At 41.6% G+C, this 17,234-nt stretch overlaps 1 protein-coding gene across 2 annotated transcripts in view; it reads left to right on the forward strand.

The window, feature by feature from the left end:
- WDR26 (WD repeat domain 26) overlaps positions 1-17,234 on the forward strand; it is a 46,618-nt gene that overhangs the window by 13,939 nt on the left and 15,445 nt on the right. For both annotated transcript variants that reach the window (XM_060246000.1, XM_060246009.1), the window contains exons 4-7: positions 6,425-6,561; positions 7,700-7,797; positions 8,950-9,106; positions 16,768-16,906. In XM_060246000.1, coding sequence (XP_060101983.1) covers positions 6,425-6,561; positions 7,700-7,797; positions 8,950-9,106; positions 16,768-16,906 — 531 coding nt within the window. The remainder of the gene's footprint in view (positions 1-6,424; positions 6,562-7,699; positions 7,798-8,949; positions 9,107-16,767; positions 16,907-17,234) is intronic.

Consider the following 17,234-nt stretch of genomic DNA (forward strand, 5'->3'; position numbering starts at 1 on the left):
GTTTTGTTTAACAGATATTTGTTTTTAGTTGTGCCGCCTCTCTTGGAGTCATTTTTTATTGTTGAAAAGTGTGTTAAATATAATAAATACATGGAGGCTGGCTATGGTTACTCCTTGGTCAGAGTTTTTTCACATTTCTGGGATGGAGTTGTCATCACACTGAAAAATTCTAAATTAAATTCTGATGTGTCCTAGCTCAGATGAAACCTTCATTTTATCCATGTGGCTGAAATAATTCTTCCAGTGTCAGAGAAATAAGTAGTTTAATAAATGGGTGTCTGGAAATCATGCATGTGCCTTCTTAAATTCTGTATCCCTAGTTGTGTGGAAAACCGTTTATTTATGGAAATTAGGAAGAGGCCAAGACATTCTGTGCTTTCTTAACAGTGCTTTTTATTTTACATGTGATGCTTGTGTCCTATGTGGAAAAGGGTGAGGATTTAAAATGATAATTCATTAAGTCAGAGCATCAGCTGCTACTGTTGTGGAATCTGGGTACTGGTATGCTGGAAAAAAGTAGCATTTTCCCCCATCAACAGTGAACATTAAACATAGAACTCAGACAAAATAATAATACAGCGGTCATGTGTGTTGCTGTACTGTTCTCCGCAAACAATATATGTATAACACATGACATTTTTCTTCTATTTATTCAGTAACTTTAAAAATTAGGGGGGAAATGAGCAGTTTTGTTATGCATAGACAGTGTGTAGAAACCAGTTTCAGAGGGATAGCTGCAGCCTAAATGAGAAAGTTACTACATCTTACAGACAAGGGATCACAAGAGAGGATTCTTTTGCTCTGGAGTACAAGTTCTTAGTTAATGGGGGACGTTGTAGAATCCAACCTGGTCAAATTTATTGAGATAGTGATTCTTGTGTGCCAAAGCCCACATTATGTGATGCTCTGCAATAAATTCACAAAATTTTAAGATGCCACAGTACTGCTGTAATGTAAAAACATCATGAGTTGATGGATTTATGGTAATGGGCCACCAAACAAGCATGGTGGTAACAACCTTTCTTGAAATATATGCATGTTTAGAATCTTGCTGGTGTTGTGGGTTGTTGAAGCTGATACTGAGATCACCATCTCATTAATTGCAACTAAACAGGCACAAACAGGTATAAGAAAAGGCCTGCATGGTTAACAAACAAAGTAGTGGAAGCTGTAAAAGGTAAGAAGGATTCCTTTAAGCGGTGGAAAGCTAGTCAAAGTGAAATTAATAAAAGGGAACACAGGCTGTGGCAAATCAAACACAAGACTGTGATCAGGCAGGCAAAAAGGTACTATGAGGAGCATATTGCAAAAAACATAAAGACTAACAGTAAAAATTTCTTCAGATATATTAGAAGAGGAAACCAGCGAGGGAGGCAGTGGGGCCCTTGGATGACCAAGGGGTAAAAGGATTACTGAAGGAGGATAGGGAAATGGTAGAGAAACTGAATGCATTTTTTACCTCAGTCTGCACTGTGGAAGATGAGAAGTATTTGCCCGCACCAGAACCACTAATTTTGGAAGGGGTTGAAAGACCTGAGTCAGATTGAGGTGACAAGAGAGGAGGTCCGACATTTGATTGACGAATTAAAAACGAATAAGTCACCAGGTCCGGATGGCATACATCCAAGTGTTCTGAAAGAACTCAAAGTTGAATTTGTGGATCTTCTGACAAAAATCTGTAATCTTTCATTGAAATCTGCCTCCGTTCCTGAGGACTGGAAGCTAGCAAATGTCACCCCCATCTTTAAAAAGGGTTCCAGGCCAGTCAGTCTGTCTTCTGTACCGGGAAAGTTGGTAGAAACCATTATCAAGGACAGAATGAGTAGGCACATTGATGAACACAAGTTATTGAGGAAGACTCAGCATGGGTTCTGTAAGGGAAGATCTTGCCTCACTAACCTGTTACAGTTCTTTGAGGGGGTGAACAGACATGTGGACAAAGGGGATCCAATAGATGTTGTTTACCTTGACTTCCAGAAAGCTTTTGATAGAGTTCCTCATCAAAGGCTCCTTAGTAAGCTCAAGAGTCATGGAGTAAAAGGACAGGTCCTCTTGTGGATCAAAAACTGGCTAATGAATAAGAAGCAGAGAGTGAGTATAAATGGGCAGTCTTTGCAGTGGAGGACGGTAAGCAGTGGGGTGCCGCAGGGCTCAGTGCTGGGTCCCATGCTCTTTAATTTGTTCATTAATGATTTGGAGTTGGGAGTAAGCAGTGAACTGGCCAAGTTTGCAGATGACACTAAATTGTTCAGGGTGGTGGGAACCAGAGAGGATTGTGAGGCACTCCAAAGGGATCTGTTGAGGCTGGGTGAGTGGGCGTCAACGTGGCAGATGAGGTTCAGTGTGGCCAAGTGCAAAGTAATGCACATTGGGGCCAAGAATCCCAGCTACAAATACAAGTTGATGGGTTGTGAACTGGCAGAGACTGACCAAGAGAGAGGTCTTCGGATTGTGGTAGATAACTCATTGAAAATGTTGAGACAGTGTGCGATTGCAATAAAAAAGGCCAACACCATGCTGGGAATTATTAGGAAGGGAATTGAAAACAAATCAGCCAGTATCATAATGCCCCTGTATAAATCGACGGAGCGGTCTCATTTGGAATACTGCGTACAATTCTGGTCACTGCACCACAAAAAGGATATTATAGCATTGGAAAAAGTGCAGAAAGGGGCAACTAGAATGATTAAAGGGGTTGGAACACTTTCCCTATGAAGAAAGGTTAAAACACTTGGGGCTCTTTAGCTTGGAGAAATGTCGACTGCGGGGTGACATGATAGAGGTTTACAAGATTATGCATGGGATGGAGAAAGTAGAGAAAGAAGTACTTTTCTCCCTCTAATTGGGCATTCAATTTTATTGCTGAACAGTCGGGTTAAAACAGATAAAATGAAGTACTTCTTCACCCAAAGGGTGATTAACATGTGGAATTCACTACCACAGGAGGTGGTGGTGGCTACAGGCATAGCCAGCTTCAAGAGGGGATTGGATAAAAATATGGAGCAGTGGTCCATCCGTGGCTATTAGCCAAAGTATATTATTGGAACTGTCTGGGGCAGTGATGCTCTGTATTCTTGGTGTTTGGGGGGGGGGCAAAGCAGAAGGGCTTCTAGACCCACTTGTGAACCTCCTGATTGCACTTGGGTTTTGTTTGTTTTTTTGGCCACTGTACAACACACAGCGTTGGACTGGATGGGCCATTGGCCTGATCCAACATGGCTTCTCTTATGTTCTTAACTTTAATAACATTGAATTAACAAATTATACTGTGGGGTTTCTAGTTCAGTTCTGCTTTGCTTTATACTGATTTTCCTCTTGATCTTTATGACTTTTGCCTGACACAGGCATGTGACACCTCATGAGGTAGAATCCATTGTTTCTTTATCAATTTTTTTACATCTTTGTAAATGTTTTTCCAGTTAGGCAAAAGACCCTTTAACATCTTCGTAAATCATTGCTCATCCTTTGCAGTATAAATAAAGCTAAATCCATGTCAGCGAATTTGAAAATGTTTATCTACTGTTACCATTCCTTCTCTTTTCTCCCTTGTCATCTTTTTTTTTTTTTTTTTTGCTGAAATTAGATTATAAACTCCCTGGGATTTAGACATGTCTCCTTTGCTTATTCCTTAAAACCAGGCCTCATTTTGGGCAGGAGCTCACAGGAGCAGAGCTCCAGAACCTCTAAATTTCATTGTGCTCTTTCTTAACTCCCCCCCCCCCAAATACCTGCTTCTGGGCTCCATTGTTCAAACCCCATGTGAGAATTTTGCTGAACTAAGATTTGGCAAATTTCTAATATTTTTCCCCACCAAAAATGGGAAAATAACCAAAACTTATAAAGCAGACAGATGGAAATCTTCATCATGCCACTGTGGCGACATAGGAGAAAGGAATTTAAAAAGGATGATGGGAGTAAGGTTTTATTATAATTATAATTCAAGAAGCATTTTAAGATGCTGAGCTGATATAATTTAGTATAATTTCTGGTGATGTCAGATGTGTGGCATATGCAAATGATTATGCAAATAAGCTGTGCTGATGAGCTACAGCTCCTCTTTTTCTACGAAATGACTCCTGCTTAAAACACCAAGTATGCTAGTGGTAGTGTATTAACAATAATACTGCCATTTGAGCTTTTTATACCAGGGTCAAATATTCTCCCTTTCCCACTTACCTTGTATCCATGAATAAGTTAACCAGTCATAGCTATTGATAAGAGATCTAATGTTCAAAATGTGTGAAGGTCATATTGCCATTGATAGTAATGGAAAGAACATTAATATAGGCTACGGAGTCTTACTTTAGAGTCAGTATTCTTTGCTTTCCTTGGAGACCAAGCTGGAAAAATTAGTATTTCAAGTTGAACCAGTTCCTGAATCTTGTTTTGCTAATTTGCAGTGTATGTTTTTACACCTTGTATATCAATGGCTACTAGCCATTAATCCTTTGGCCTCCATATAAACATATCTAGTTCTGGACTAACCCTGCCAGCATGAGTTCTCAGCACAGTTGAGTTGTGATGTATGTGATTCAGGGGATTCCATTCCAGGTTTAATAATTACCCCATTAAGGAAATCAGAGGAAGACTGAGAAGGTAACTTTGGGGTTCCTTCATGCTTGTGTGTAGACCTGCATTTGTAAAAGCATATGTTTCAAATTAGAAAATCAAGCAAGAGTGGTCTTGACTCACTGATAGAATACCTAGTTTGCATACAGAAGACTGCTGGTTCACCCCCTGGCATCTATGACTAAAGGATCAATCAGTTCAATTTATAAACCGCCCTCCCCCGAAGAGTTCAGGGTGGTGTACAACATATAGCAGCATATATTTTTAAAAAGTACAAACAAGTTCAATAAAACAGTTAAAACAGTACATTACTACAATGTAATCCTCTGATGGCATCTGATGTCTGTTTATGCCCTTCAGATGGAGGGTGGGGGGAGGGCGAGAGGTGGAGGCCAAGCTTGAAGGTCAACCATTGCTGTCCTTAATCATAGACCTGGCAGAACATTTGCAGACCCTGCAGAAGTTTCCCAGGTACTACAGGAAATGGATGTCATTAGGCAGAGCTTTACTAGGCCAGGACTGAAAAGACCCTGACCAAGGACAGCTAGATATCTTTCAGGCCAGGGATCACCAGGAGATCTTGCTCCCCAGAGTATAGTGCTATTTTTTGGGGGGGAGGCATATTGGGTGGTTCTGAAGGTGTGCTGGCCCAAGGCTGTTCAAGAAGGTTAATAGCAAAACCTTGAATCTGACCCGGTACTCAACCTGGAACCAGCGCTGCTGGCAGAGCACTGGTTGAATGTGTGCTGTTAAAGGATCTCAATGAACAAGGGTTGAGACAGTTTCTTCTGCTTGGTAGTCGAATATGGTATTTCCCAATTGAGAAGACAGTACTGAGCTAGATCAGGGGTGTCAAACATGCAGCCTGAGGACCGGATCAGGCCCCCGGAGGGCTCCTATCAGGCCTACAAGCAACTCACTGTCTTCTGCTTCCTTCTCTCTCTCTCGCTTCCTTCTGCATCACAGCTTGCTTTGCCAGGCTTGCTCAATCACACAAGAGCAACAAAGCAAATCTTCTATTTTCTCCATTGGCTGACCAGCACATGAAGCAAATTATGTACAAAAGCTCACAATGCCCTGCCATTTAATGTTTTCTTCTGGGTCTTAGGCTCAAAGCATTGACCGTGAGATTTCTGTAATGAATGTCAATAAATCAAAAGTAGGTTTGCAACTTACACACTCCTAAACAGCATACTCAAGATTGCTGCAGCACAGACATTGTTTCAGAGTTTGATGCAGTAATTCGGAGTAAGCGGTGTCAGTTAAAAGAAACAAAATACTGCAAGAGTACTAATATTAAGCATATTTTGTTTTTAAGCTTTAAAAACAATCTTTGTTTTTATCTGTGTTCTTTATAAAAAATCATATCTCTGCTGCCTGGCATTACATTTTATGACACACATGGCCTGGCCCAACAAGGTCACATTTATGCCAGATCTGTCCCTCGTAACAAATGAGTCTGACACTCCTGAGCTAGATGGTCCAGTGGTCTTTCTCTGTATAGTACAGCTTCATATTTTCACTTGGATGACTTCTGGTTCTTAAAACATTGTGTCTTGGTAGTACCAGACAGCTGTTCAGAATACAGAGATATGCTGAACAGCCTTATTTATATTTGTTGCAGAGAAAATCGGAAGCCTCTTATTTTATATAGTTTTCTTTGTTTCATTTTTTCTATTATTTGTTAATTCTTTCTTTTTAATAAAGACATTTAATAAAAAGTGAAAGCATGCATATTTCTCTTTTTAAAGGGAAAACGTAGAATGGTCTGTATTCTCTTGTTTAGGCTCAAATATTTTCTGAAATTTCAATCAACCTTTTTCCCCTACCTGATTGCTGTTTTCTGTCATGTCAGAGGATGAAGTTTTTGCTGCTGCAGCAAAAATATTTAGAATATCTGGAAGATGGTAAGGTTCTGGAAGCACTTCAGGTTCTACGTTGTGAACTGACACCGCTGAAGTACAACACAGAGCGCATTCATATACTCAGTGGGTAAGTGCTTTTAGGTATCAACTCTACAGTTTCTAAGGATTTTGACAGTTTAATGTAGTCTGGCTTCATAAAAGTGAAAATGCTTGGAGATGTTTATCTTCGTTGAACTGTGCTTTTCCTGTTAGGAATTGATGTTGCAGAACTGGTTGAAGAGCATGCCCTCCTTGCTTCTATTAAAGCATTCATAGGAAACTTAAAATATGTTATTTTAATAGAATTATTTTATTTAATTCGATTTTATCATGCCCTTAAATCTTCATGATTTCTTTATTCTTCATCAGTTGCATACTGTAGGATCATCTTAACTAGAAGAACTTAGGCATGCTGTTGAATCAGAACATTTGAATTGTATCTATTTAAAACATTTTACCTGCTTCGTTGCTGAAAATGTTTTCAGGGCAACAAATTAAACTGTATTAAATAAAAATATAAACAATAAACAATGCACCAAAAGAATAAGAAGATTACAATTCAACAGTGAAATTTTATGCAACATTAAAACTATCTAATAACCAAATGACTTACTGACTGACTGGTGGTGGAAACTGCCAGCAAGCTGCAGCCAACTTATGACAACAACATAGGGTATTCAAGGCAAGAGACAACATGGTTTGCCATTGCTTGCCTCCGCTTAGCAATCCTGGTCTATCTTGGTAGTTTCTCAGGTAACCAGGTCTGACCCTACTTAGCTTCTAAGATCTGAAGAGGTCAGGCTAGCCTGGACCACCCAGGTCAGGGCATTAGGATTAGGAAAATAAAATCTTGGCTTCTTCCACAAGGTATTTGAGTAGGAATACCACAGGTAGACTACCCATAAAAAAGATCTTGCTTGCTTTCTATCCTACCATAGAAGGCAGGATCACCTGGAGCAGAAATACATACTTGAGCAGGACTTTGGAAGATGTTCTTAAAGAAGAGACGGGTGTTTAATGGACCAAGCTATCATTCCAGTATTAAATTACAAAACTGAAGGTTTAGACCTTATCAGTATTCAAAACTTGAGATCCTGAGTTAATAGGTTCAGAACTGCTCCCTTCATTGTTTCACTGAAGGAGACAATGGAATCTGGCTGTTCAAACTTCAGAAAGATTTGTAATTCTAAGACATATCAAGTATGTATTTCTTTTTCACTATGCAGATATCTGATGTGCAGTCATGCAGAAGACCTGCGGGCAAAAGCAGAATGGGAAGGGAAAGGAACAACTTCCAGATCTAAGCTTTTGGACAAACTCCAGAGTAAGAAAACCTTTACTTTCCATTGCCTGTCTAAATCTCTGGTGTATCCCACTTTGAAGAGACGAATTGAGGATAATATATGTATATTCTGTAACAGTGGCAGCCTAATTCTCTGATATATCCCACTTTGGTATCTCTGGTATATCCCACTTTGAAGAGACTATTGAGGATAATATATGTATATTCTGTAACAGTGGCAGCCTAATTCTGGATAATATTTACTATCAGTACCTTATAAAGGCAAGGTAGAACAATCTATCTGCTGACAGTAATTTTTGCCTCCATGTAAATTACTTAGATCCAAGGGGAGGGGACTGCGCATTTGTGGTAGCCCAGCTTTGCATGTAGAAGATTCCAGGTTCTATTTCAATCATCTCTGTTAAATAGAATTAGGTGGTTTATGAGGTGAAAGACCTTGAGCCTGAGAACAATGATTGGTTAATAGCCTAGCTAGACAATAGCCCCATTTGTTCACTGAATGGGGAGGGAGAGCAGGCATGACTGTGCTGGCCCTGCCCCCTACCTCCATGCAATCACCTGGTCTTCCTCAGGGGCAACCACATGGATAAAGTGGACATGCAAACTCTCCCTTTCTATGATCAGCAACATTTAGAAAGTAATGTCACTGATCATGGGAAATAGGGTATGCATGGCCACTGTCTCCACGCTGTTGCATCCTGAAAACAATCAACAGATCATATGGAGCAGGGGGCAAGGCCAGCATGTTCTGGCCCTCTCTCCTACCCTACATGTTCAGTGAATTTGTGGGGCTGTTGTCTGTTCTGCTAACTAGGCAGCTCAATATGTTCCTGTATTCTGTGAGTCTGTTCCTCCAGCAGAAGACTCCTTGTATCAGAGGAACACTCCAGCAGAATGCCAGTGGCACTGTCCTTGCTAGTGGCTTGGAACTATTTGGAGGCATAATTGGTGGCAGCTGGACATTTCCACAATAATGGGTTGGCATTAAACAGTCATGTGCTTCTCTTGGTTAAATGAAGAATGAGTTCAGTATCATGTAAGAAGATCTTAAGTACCTAAGATTATTAGTTAGCATAAATTAGAATTGATGTAGTCCAGTGAAGGAATACATGCAAAGTATTAAACGGAGTTGAACAGTTACTAATTGTACTGAAATTACTTCATTTATTGAAGCTTACCTACCACCATCAGTGATGCTCCCACCAAGGCGTCTGCAGAACCTGTTGCGTCAAGCTGTGGAGCTACAACGGGACCGGTGCCTCTATCACAATACCAAACTAGATAACAATCTAGATTCTGTATCGTTGCTTATAGACCATGTTTGTAGTAGGTAAGAGATCCGCTTTGTTTTTAAGGGCAACAGTAGTGTCTTCTGGTGCAACAATTTTTCTTTAAAAATATTTACTGATTTATGAAGGAGTTATATATTATTTTAAGTTTAAATAAATAGCAGTTGAAATTGTTAATGTTAAATTGTAGTGTTAAATAATGTGGCATCTACTTCTTGTAATGAGAGATGCTCTTTCAATGCTTGTTAAACCAGAGTTCCACTTAGAAACTAGTGCTTTGAAATATGTATTAAAAGTAATAGGGAATACATAGTTTCTCTGTACTGTTTATACGATAAGCTGCATCGTGTTGAAACGTTAAGCTATTTGAAGTCTCTCACAGCACAGTGAGCTACATTTGAAAACCTATCTTCAACCAGAGGGCCTTAACTAAGTTATTCCTTCATAGAGTATTTTCCGCTAATGGTAGCCCCCCTCATATGCATTCAGGAATTGGTGGTGGCTGTGTGTCAGCTTGTTGTCCAGCAGCATTGACATGGAGGCAGTTTGTTAGAACTGGAGCTGTTCATACAGCCTCTGTTAATTGATTGTGGCAGTTGGGAAAAGGTAGCTGCAGTTTCACAAATTGTGTTCACTTGAACATTCCTATGGTGGAAGCACTGGTTATTACAGATGTAGTCTGGAAGCTTTCCTGCAGAGGCAAGGTCCAGAGATGCTACAAATGCTTTGAGCAAATTCTGGGGCCAGTAACTATGGATGGGCATGAACCTCCATAGGACCCTAAATTTGTCACGAAAAATACTGGGTCGTGGTTCACAAATTGAGGTTCCTGCCCATCCCTATCCAAAACCATCCCACAAGCTCCTGTGTGGCTTTTCAGAGGTTAGTGGGGCTTATGGTGGGAAGTGGGAGTGGAGAGGGATCACTGAAATGGCTTGCATCGATTACTGGCTAACACTGGGGCTTGTGCATTTATTTGCTGTTAGACTGAAATAGATGCAACGCAGGGCTCTTTTTCTAGCAGGAGCTCCTCTGCATATTAGGCCACACAACCCTGATGTAGCCAATCCTCCAAGAGCTTACAGGGCCTGCTGTAAGCTCCAGGAGGATTGGCTACATCAGGGTTGTGTGGCCTAATATGCAGAGGAGCTCCTGCTAGAAAAAGAGCCCTGGATGCAAGCTATTTCAGTAATCTCTTTTGCTCACCCCCATTTCCCAGGGATTGCTGAAATGACTTGTGGGCTCTGTTGGGCAGTCTGGTTTGAACCATGCTGCCCAGCAGAGCCCCCAGCCTGATCTGTGGGGACAATTCTCTTGTAGGATATGCTCCTTCATAGGCTCTGTTGAGCAGTCTGAATTGAACTAGTTTGTTCAGCTGAGGCATGTCCTCTTCCCTTTAAATGGCTTTTGCAAGGCACACTGCATGAGTGAAGTCCAAGCAGCGAGTTCACCTGGGAGTGAGTGAACTTATCACTTGGACTTTGCTCGCACATGACGCACCTTGTAAAGCCATTTAAAGGGAAAGTCCTTTTAAATGGCTTCTGTAAGGCATGCTGTATGCAAGTGAAGTCCAAGCTGAAAGTTCACCAAGCAACTAACTGGTTTGGTAACCAGGGAGGCTTGTGAAGGTTCATGGTTCATGTGGCACCACAAACTAAAACAAACCTCTATTTTCCCAGTTCATGCCCATTCCTATTTATAACTTCAAGCTGTCGTGATATCCTGTTTAGCTTACATTGATATAGGCATGGTTTAGATGCCACAGCAGCCATGGTTTGCTGCTACATGAACAAGTTTTTGAAGAATTTCTGTCTTGTTTTCACAAACCCAATGTCCACCTTTTCTTTTTGTGTTTACTAAGCTACATACTGTGTAAGTACTAAACTATTGTTTGCTTTGGGATTCATATCAGCAAACTGTAGTTGGCAACCATAACCAGACTTCTGGAATTCTGACTTACAGAATAAATGTTAACCATAGTTTCCTGATTTACATATAACAACTTCTGTTTTGTGGCAAAACATATTACTGTGGTTGAGGAGAGCAGGAAGGAGCAGCAGTTGCATGAGCAAGCCTGAAGCACCTTAAAAATTGTTCTCATAGCAGCAAACCATGACTTCCGTGGTGTCCACACTTTAATTTTACTGCAAAATTAACATCAAAGAAGTGAGAAATTCAGAAACTTCCTGGAAACCTGAGCTATATTTTATGTAGTCATTTAAATTGTGTGAAACCTCAGAACTTCATTTTTTTAATCCCTGTCAAGATGTAACACGCATCTCTGACTTTCCACATCTGTCTTCATTAATCAGTTGCTTTCCTTAGAAGCTCTGTAGCCTCTGAGGACCTTCTTCTTTCATATCCCATAAATTACTTGGGAAATAGGTTTTTTAAATTGTATTAGAGAATTTATAGTAGAACTTTTCTTTATTCAGAACCTATTCTGTCCACCAGTTGCAAATGAATCCTATTGGTCTTGTTTTGCATTAATGCTACATGCTATTCATCCAGTCTTGCCACTTGCAAGATTGTCCCAAAGTAGTTTGGACATTTTTCCAATTCCAGAATGTCCTTTTGGTGATTTTTGGTTTCTTGAGTGTAATTTAGTATTGATATTGAAATTTGTGACAAGAGAAGGGTGGTAGCTTTGATTGCAGTTCTGTGCACTGTTAAGGTGAAAAATCTCATTTACTTTAACAGAATTTCAGTTGGTTTTCAATATCAGAATGCAAGATATTACTTGGACCTGTAACTTGCAGGTGCAAAGGCATTGCAATTTTTAATTGACATTTCTGTTTATATGTAATTGATTCTTTCCTCAAGCACTAAAAGCACAAACATGATAAATGCTTGTTTTTAGATACATTTTAGATAGCTGCATTCTATAAAAATGCTCATAGTAGTTTACTGTAACAGTGGCTGCAATCAGACTTGCAGTTTGATCCAATGTGGCCCTGCTTCTAATTGATCCAGTTTTGTTTTGTTTTTTGGTAACAGGTTGCAATCAGAAATCCTCCTTTCACCCACCTTACCGTGCTTTCACCCCATGGTAGCTTGATCAGATGCAGCAGCCATGGAGTGAGGTGGAGGGCTTTTTAAAAAATCATTTGCCTTTTGAGCATGTGCACAAAAACACTTATGGGAAACAGTGCTTCAAACTCCTGGCGGAATGGTGGCAGCTGGTGGCCAGTGGGATTGCTGGAGAAGGCTGCTGGGATACAGTATGTCACAGACGTGAGTACACCCCCTCACATTTTGTAAATATTTAAGTATATCTTATCATGTGACAATACTGAAGAAATGACATTTGGCTACAATGTAAAGTAGTGAGTCTATAGCTTGTATAACAGTGTAAATGTGCTGTCCCCTCAACACACAGCCATTAATGTCTAAACTGCTGGCAACAAAAGTGAGTACACCCCTAAGTGATAATGTCCAAATGGGTCCCAAAGTGTCAATATTTTGTGTGGCCACCATTATTTTCCAGCACTGCCTTAACCTTCTTGGGCATAGAATTCACCAGAGCTTCACAGGTTGCCACTGAAGTCCTCTTCCACTCCTCCATGACAGCATCACGTAGCTGGTGGATGTTAGAGACCTTGCGCACCTCCACCTTCCATTTCAGGATGCCCTACAGATGTTCAATAGGGTTTAGGTCTGGAGACATGCTTGGCCAGTCCATCACCTTTACCCTCAGCTTCTTTAGCAAGGCAGTGGTCGTTTTGGAGGTGTGTTTGGGGTCATTATCATGTTGGAATACTGCCCTGCAGCCCAGTCTCCGAGGGGGAGGGGATCATGCTCTGCTTCAATATGTCACAGTACATGTTGGCATTCATGATTCCCTCAATGAACTGTAGCTCCCCAGTGCCGGCAGCACTCATGCAGCCCCAGACCATGACATTCCTACCACCATGCTTGACTGTAGGCAAGACACACTTGTCTTTGTACTCCTCATCTAGTTGCCGCCACACATGCTTGACACCATCTGAACCAAATAAGTTTATCTTGGTCTCATTGGACCACAGGACATGGTTCCAGAAATCCATGTCCTTAGTCTGCAGCAAAACATCTGCGGGCTTTCTTGTGCCATCATCTTTAGAAGAGGCTTCCTTCTGGGACGACAGCCCTGCAGACCAATTTGATGCAGCGTGTGGCATAAGGTCTGAGGACTGACAGGCTGACCTTCACCTCTTCAGCCTCTGTAGCAATGCTGGCAGCACTCATACGTCTGTTTCCCAAAGCCAGCCTCTGGATATGACGCTGAGCACAGGCACTCAACTTCTTTGGTCGAACATGGCGAGGCCTGTTTTGAGTGGAACCTGTGCTGTTAAACCACTGTATGGTCTTGGCCACCGTGCTGCAGCTCAGTTTCAGGGTCTTGGCAATCTTCTTATAGCCTAGGCCATCTTTATGTAGAGCAACAATTTGTTTTTTCAGATCCTCAGAGAGTTCATTGCCATGAGGTGCCATGTGGAACTTCCAGTGACCAGTATGGGGGAGTGAGAGCAATAACTTGCTCCCCCTTCACACCTGATACCTTATACCACTAACGAGTCACATGACACCAGAGAGGGAAAACAGCTACTTGTGCCCCATTTGGACATTATCATTTAAGGGTGTACTCACTTTTGTTGCCAGCAGTTTAGACATTGATGGCTGTGTGTTGCGTAATTTTGAGGGGACAGCACATTTACACTGTTATACAAACTGTAGACTCGCTACTTTACATTGTAGCCAAGTGTCATTTCTTCATTGTTGTCACATGAAAAGATATACCGTATTTTTCGGTCAATAAGATGCTCCGGACCATAGGACGCACCTTCCTCCTGGGGGGCGATCCGCTGCCTCCGCCTCCGATCCCGGCGCTTCCCCTGCGCCTGCCTGCCTGGCTCCAGCTCTGCTTCCAGCAAGCGCTGGGATCGCTCCACGCTGCCCCCACCGCAAACCCAGCGCTTCGCGAGCACCGTTTGCGGAGGGGGCAGCGTGCTTCCTCCGTGCCTGTCTGCCTGGCTCCATCTCTGATGCTTAAAGCAAGCGCCGGGATCGGAGGGTGGAGGGAGCGATCCTGGTGCTTGCTGTAATCGTCAGAGCTGGAGCCAGGCAGACAGACACTGAGGAAGCACACTGCCCCCTCCACAGCCGGTGCTCGCGAAGCGCTGGGTTTGCGGTGGGGGCAGCGTGAAGCGATCCCAGCGCTTGCTGGAAGCAGAGCTAGAGCCAGGCAGGCAGGCGCGGGGGAAGCGCCGGGATCGGAGGCTGAGGCAGCGGATCGCCCCCATCCCCGAGGAAGGTACGTCCTATCGTCCCTTCACTCCATAAGACGCACACACTTTCCCCCCCACTTTTTTTGGGGGGGGGGTGCGTCTTATGGTCCGAAAAATATGGTACTTAAATATTTACAAAATGTGAGGGGGTATACTCACTTCTGTGACATAGGGCCTTTTCACACTTACCGGTGGAAACAGAAAGGGAGTCGGTATTGTGCCGCCTTGCAGTAATCCGAGACAGGGATGGGAATTTTCAGACACATGTTTTTTTTCCCGGTAGGGTTCCATGATTGAAGCAAGCCATTTCACACTGTTCTGCTTTTATCTCGCTTCCACCAGCGCCAGCCGTTTTCGACTGCCGACGTGAGATCTCTGGCTTTTTTTTTTTTTTTGGAACATCGGGCAAAGATTGTTATAGCGCTATAGCGACGTATCACAACAGCACCACAATGGAGATGGCTAGGCTCCATTGAGATAAGTTACCAAGTTTCAGCGGCGGCGATCTCTGGCATCTTAACGGAACCCAGGCATCCCTATGGTGATAATAATAATAATAATAAATTTTATTTATATCCCGCCCTCCCCGCCGAAGCAGGCTCAGGGCGGCTAACAGGACATGGTATATACCATGATTATTATACAAACATTGTAAAATATAGTTAATAAATACATTTAAAAGCAGTTACATAAAATTTTAAAACTACAATAAGATAAGGTGATGCTGTTGTGATACGTCGCTATTGCGCTATAGAGATCTTAGCCCGACATTCAAAAAAAAAAAAAAAGCTGGCGATTGCACGCCGGCGGGCGAAAAAGGGCGCGAAAACTGCTCCCGGATTAGATACTGGACATTTCACACAGCGCCCCATACCAATTTCAACCTGGAAGGAGGGGTTGAAAACTGGAAGAAGCTGCTCTTTGTTAGTAACAACTCAGGCTTGCCTCACTACCGGGACAGCCGCGGGACTGTGTGAAAAGGGGACAGTATTCCGGTAGCAGCCAGTTACTGAGTCGGGTCTGTCTGAAATGCCAGCAGAAACCCGTTACTGTTCAGTAACTGACCAGCTTCCATACCGGAATACATAGGCTGTGTGAAAAAGTTCATACTGTATGTAGTTCAGCATGGGGGAAATGTTTTTTAAACTGTGCCTTCAAAAACATCAACGTTTCAAACATCTCAAAGCTGAGTGGAGAGAATAGAGAAGCCTCATCCTGTGTCTTGTGTGCTGCTCTCATTTTTATTTAAAAACTTGGAGCAAAGCTGGAGTCACAAGCATCATCCTCAGACTGCCCCCCTTCCACCCTTTCTAAAAAGCCCTAATCTCTAATAAGTATCCCCTTTCCCACCCCATGTACCACAAAACACAGAAAAAAGCTGAAATACAGAGGAATCTTTCTTTGGAAGTTGAAAACGTAGTTTTGAGAAGCTGTTGTGTGTGTATGTGTGAAAGAGAATGATGTGTGGATATGCAGTTATTCGCACATTGCTAACTAGTAAAAACAAATGGCAGCTGGGAAAACAAGAGACCAGTTAGACCTGCTTGATGGCTTGGGTTCACAACAGAGGGATCAGAGAAAAGGAAATCCAGTTTGAAACCATCTAAGCCCAAAAGGACTGGACTTTCACAGGTATCAAAAGAAACATGTAGTAAGTGGGGGTGGGGAGAGAGAAATGGTATATAGACAGCTGGGGCACAACAGACAGCTATTGCTGTCTGATCATTCATTTTAAATCTGGAAGGAAAAGGCAATGGATTGAACTGAACGTCTGAGCGTCGCAGCCAGTATTAAAGAATCAGTGTCATAAAAGTCATGCAGTAGAGTACAAATAGCAGGATAACAAATGCTATCAACAGTTCAGCACAAAGAAACTTTATGAACTGGTACAAAATTGCAGCCTGTTAGTACCTGAGACTCTGGTCAAAGGTAGTGGCTTGTTGATTTCCATATTTTCAATGGCCAAGATGTAAAGACCTATTTTAAGTGAATAAAGCAGACAGAGTTGTGTTTTGAACAGTATAATTGCATGGTAGATCACAAACCACTTTTCAAATTCATCTCAGCTTGAAAAACAGTTTACCTTGCAGCATTGTAGAATGCTATTGAAGAACAACACACTCAAAAGGCTTCTAGGGACATGGAACTATTTACAGTATTCTCTGGATTCTGACAAATATTTTAGGAAAGTTCACATGTACAAGTAAGAGAACAAACATGACAACTTGAAAAAATGCAGATATACCATAGATATGAGAAGTTAGGTGTAGGATATTTGTACATTTTTACTCTCCCTTTATAGATAACATTCGTGATGACATGCATGATGGTACTGTGGCTAGTGTTCATTCTCAGTATAGTTGTCTGTGCTAGTTTAAGTGGAACAACTGATTATATTGCATAATTATTTGCCATATTTCTCTTTCCATATTTTTCAGGAAACAGTTCCCATGTTACACACAACAGATACTAACAGAACACTGTAATGAAGTGTGGTTCTGTAAATTCTCCAATGATGGCACTAAACTAGCAACAGGATCAAAGGATACAACTGTTATTATATGGCAGGTTGATCCAGTAAGTATGTAAATGCCTGTGTAAAAATGTTCTCTTTAAAGCATAAAGTTAAGCAAATTGATCATTCAGCTTTGATGTTTAGTGCCATCCTAGATGTCTGCTGGCATTTTTACTTCTATCCATTGTGTGACTCTGCCCAAGCTTTCTAGTTCAGTTTTGTTCAAGCAACAGCTTGATTTGATCTCATTCAGACACAATAGAAATAAAGTATTTGAATGGAAGATGTCTTGATTAGACAGTCTTTTGTAATTTTTTTAAAAAGAATGCATGTGACCACTCCCCCCTATATTTGGGAAAGGATTTCATCCCACTTTGTAATAGTGTTTTC

Source organism: Heteronotia binoei, chromosome 1 (assembly GCF_032191835.1).
Source record: "Heteronotia binoei isolate CCM8104 ecotype False Entrance Well chromosome 1, APGP_CSIRO_Hbin_v1, whole genome shotgun sequence".
Taxonomy (NCBI): Eukaryota; Metazoa; Chordata; class Lepidosauria; order Squamata; family Gekkonidae; genus Heteronotia; species Heteronotia binoei.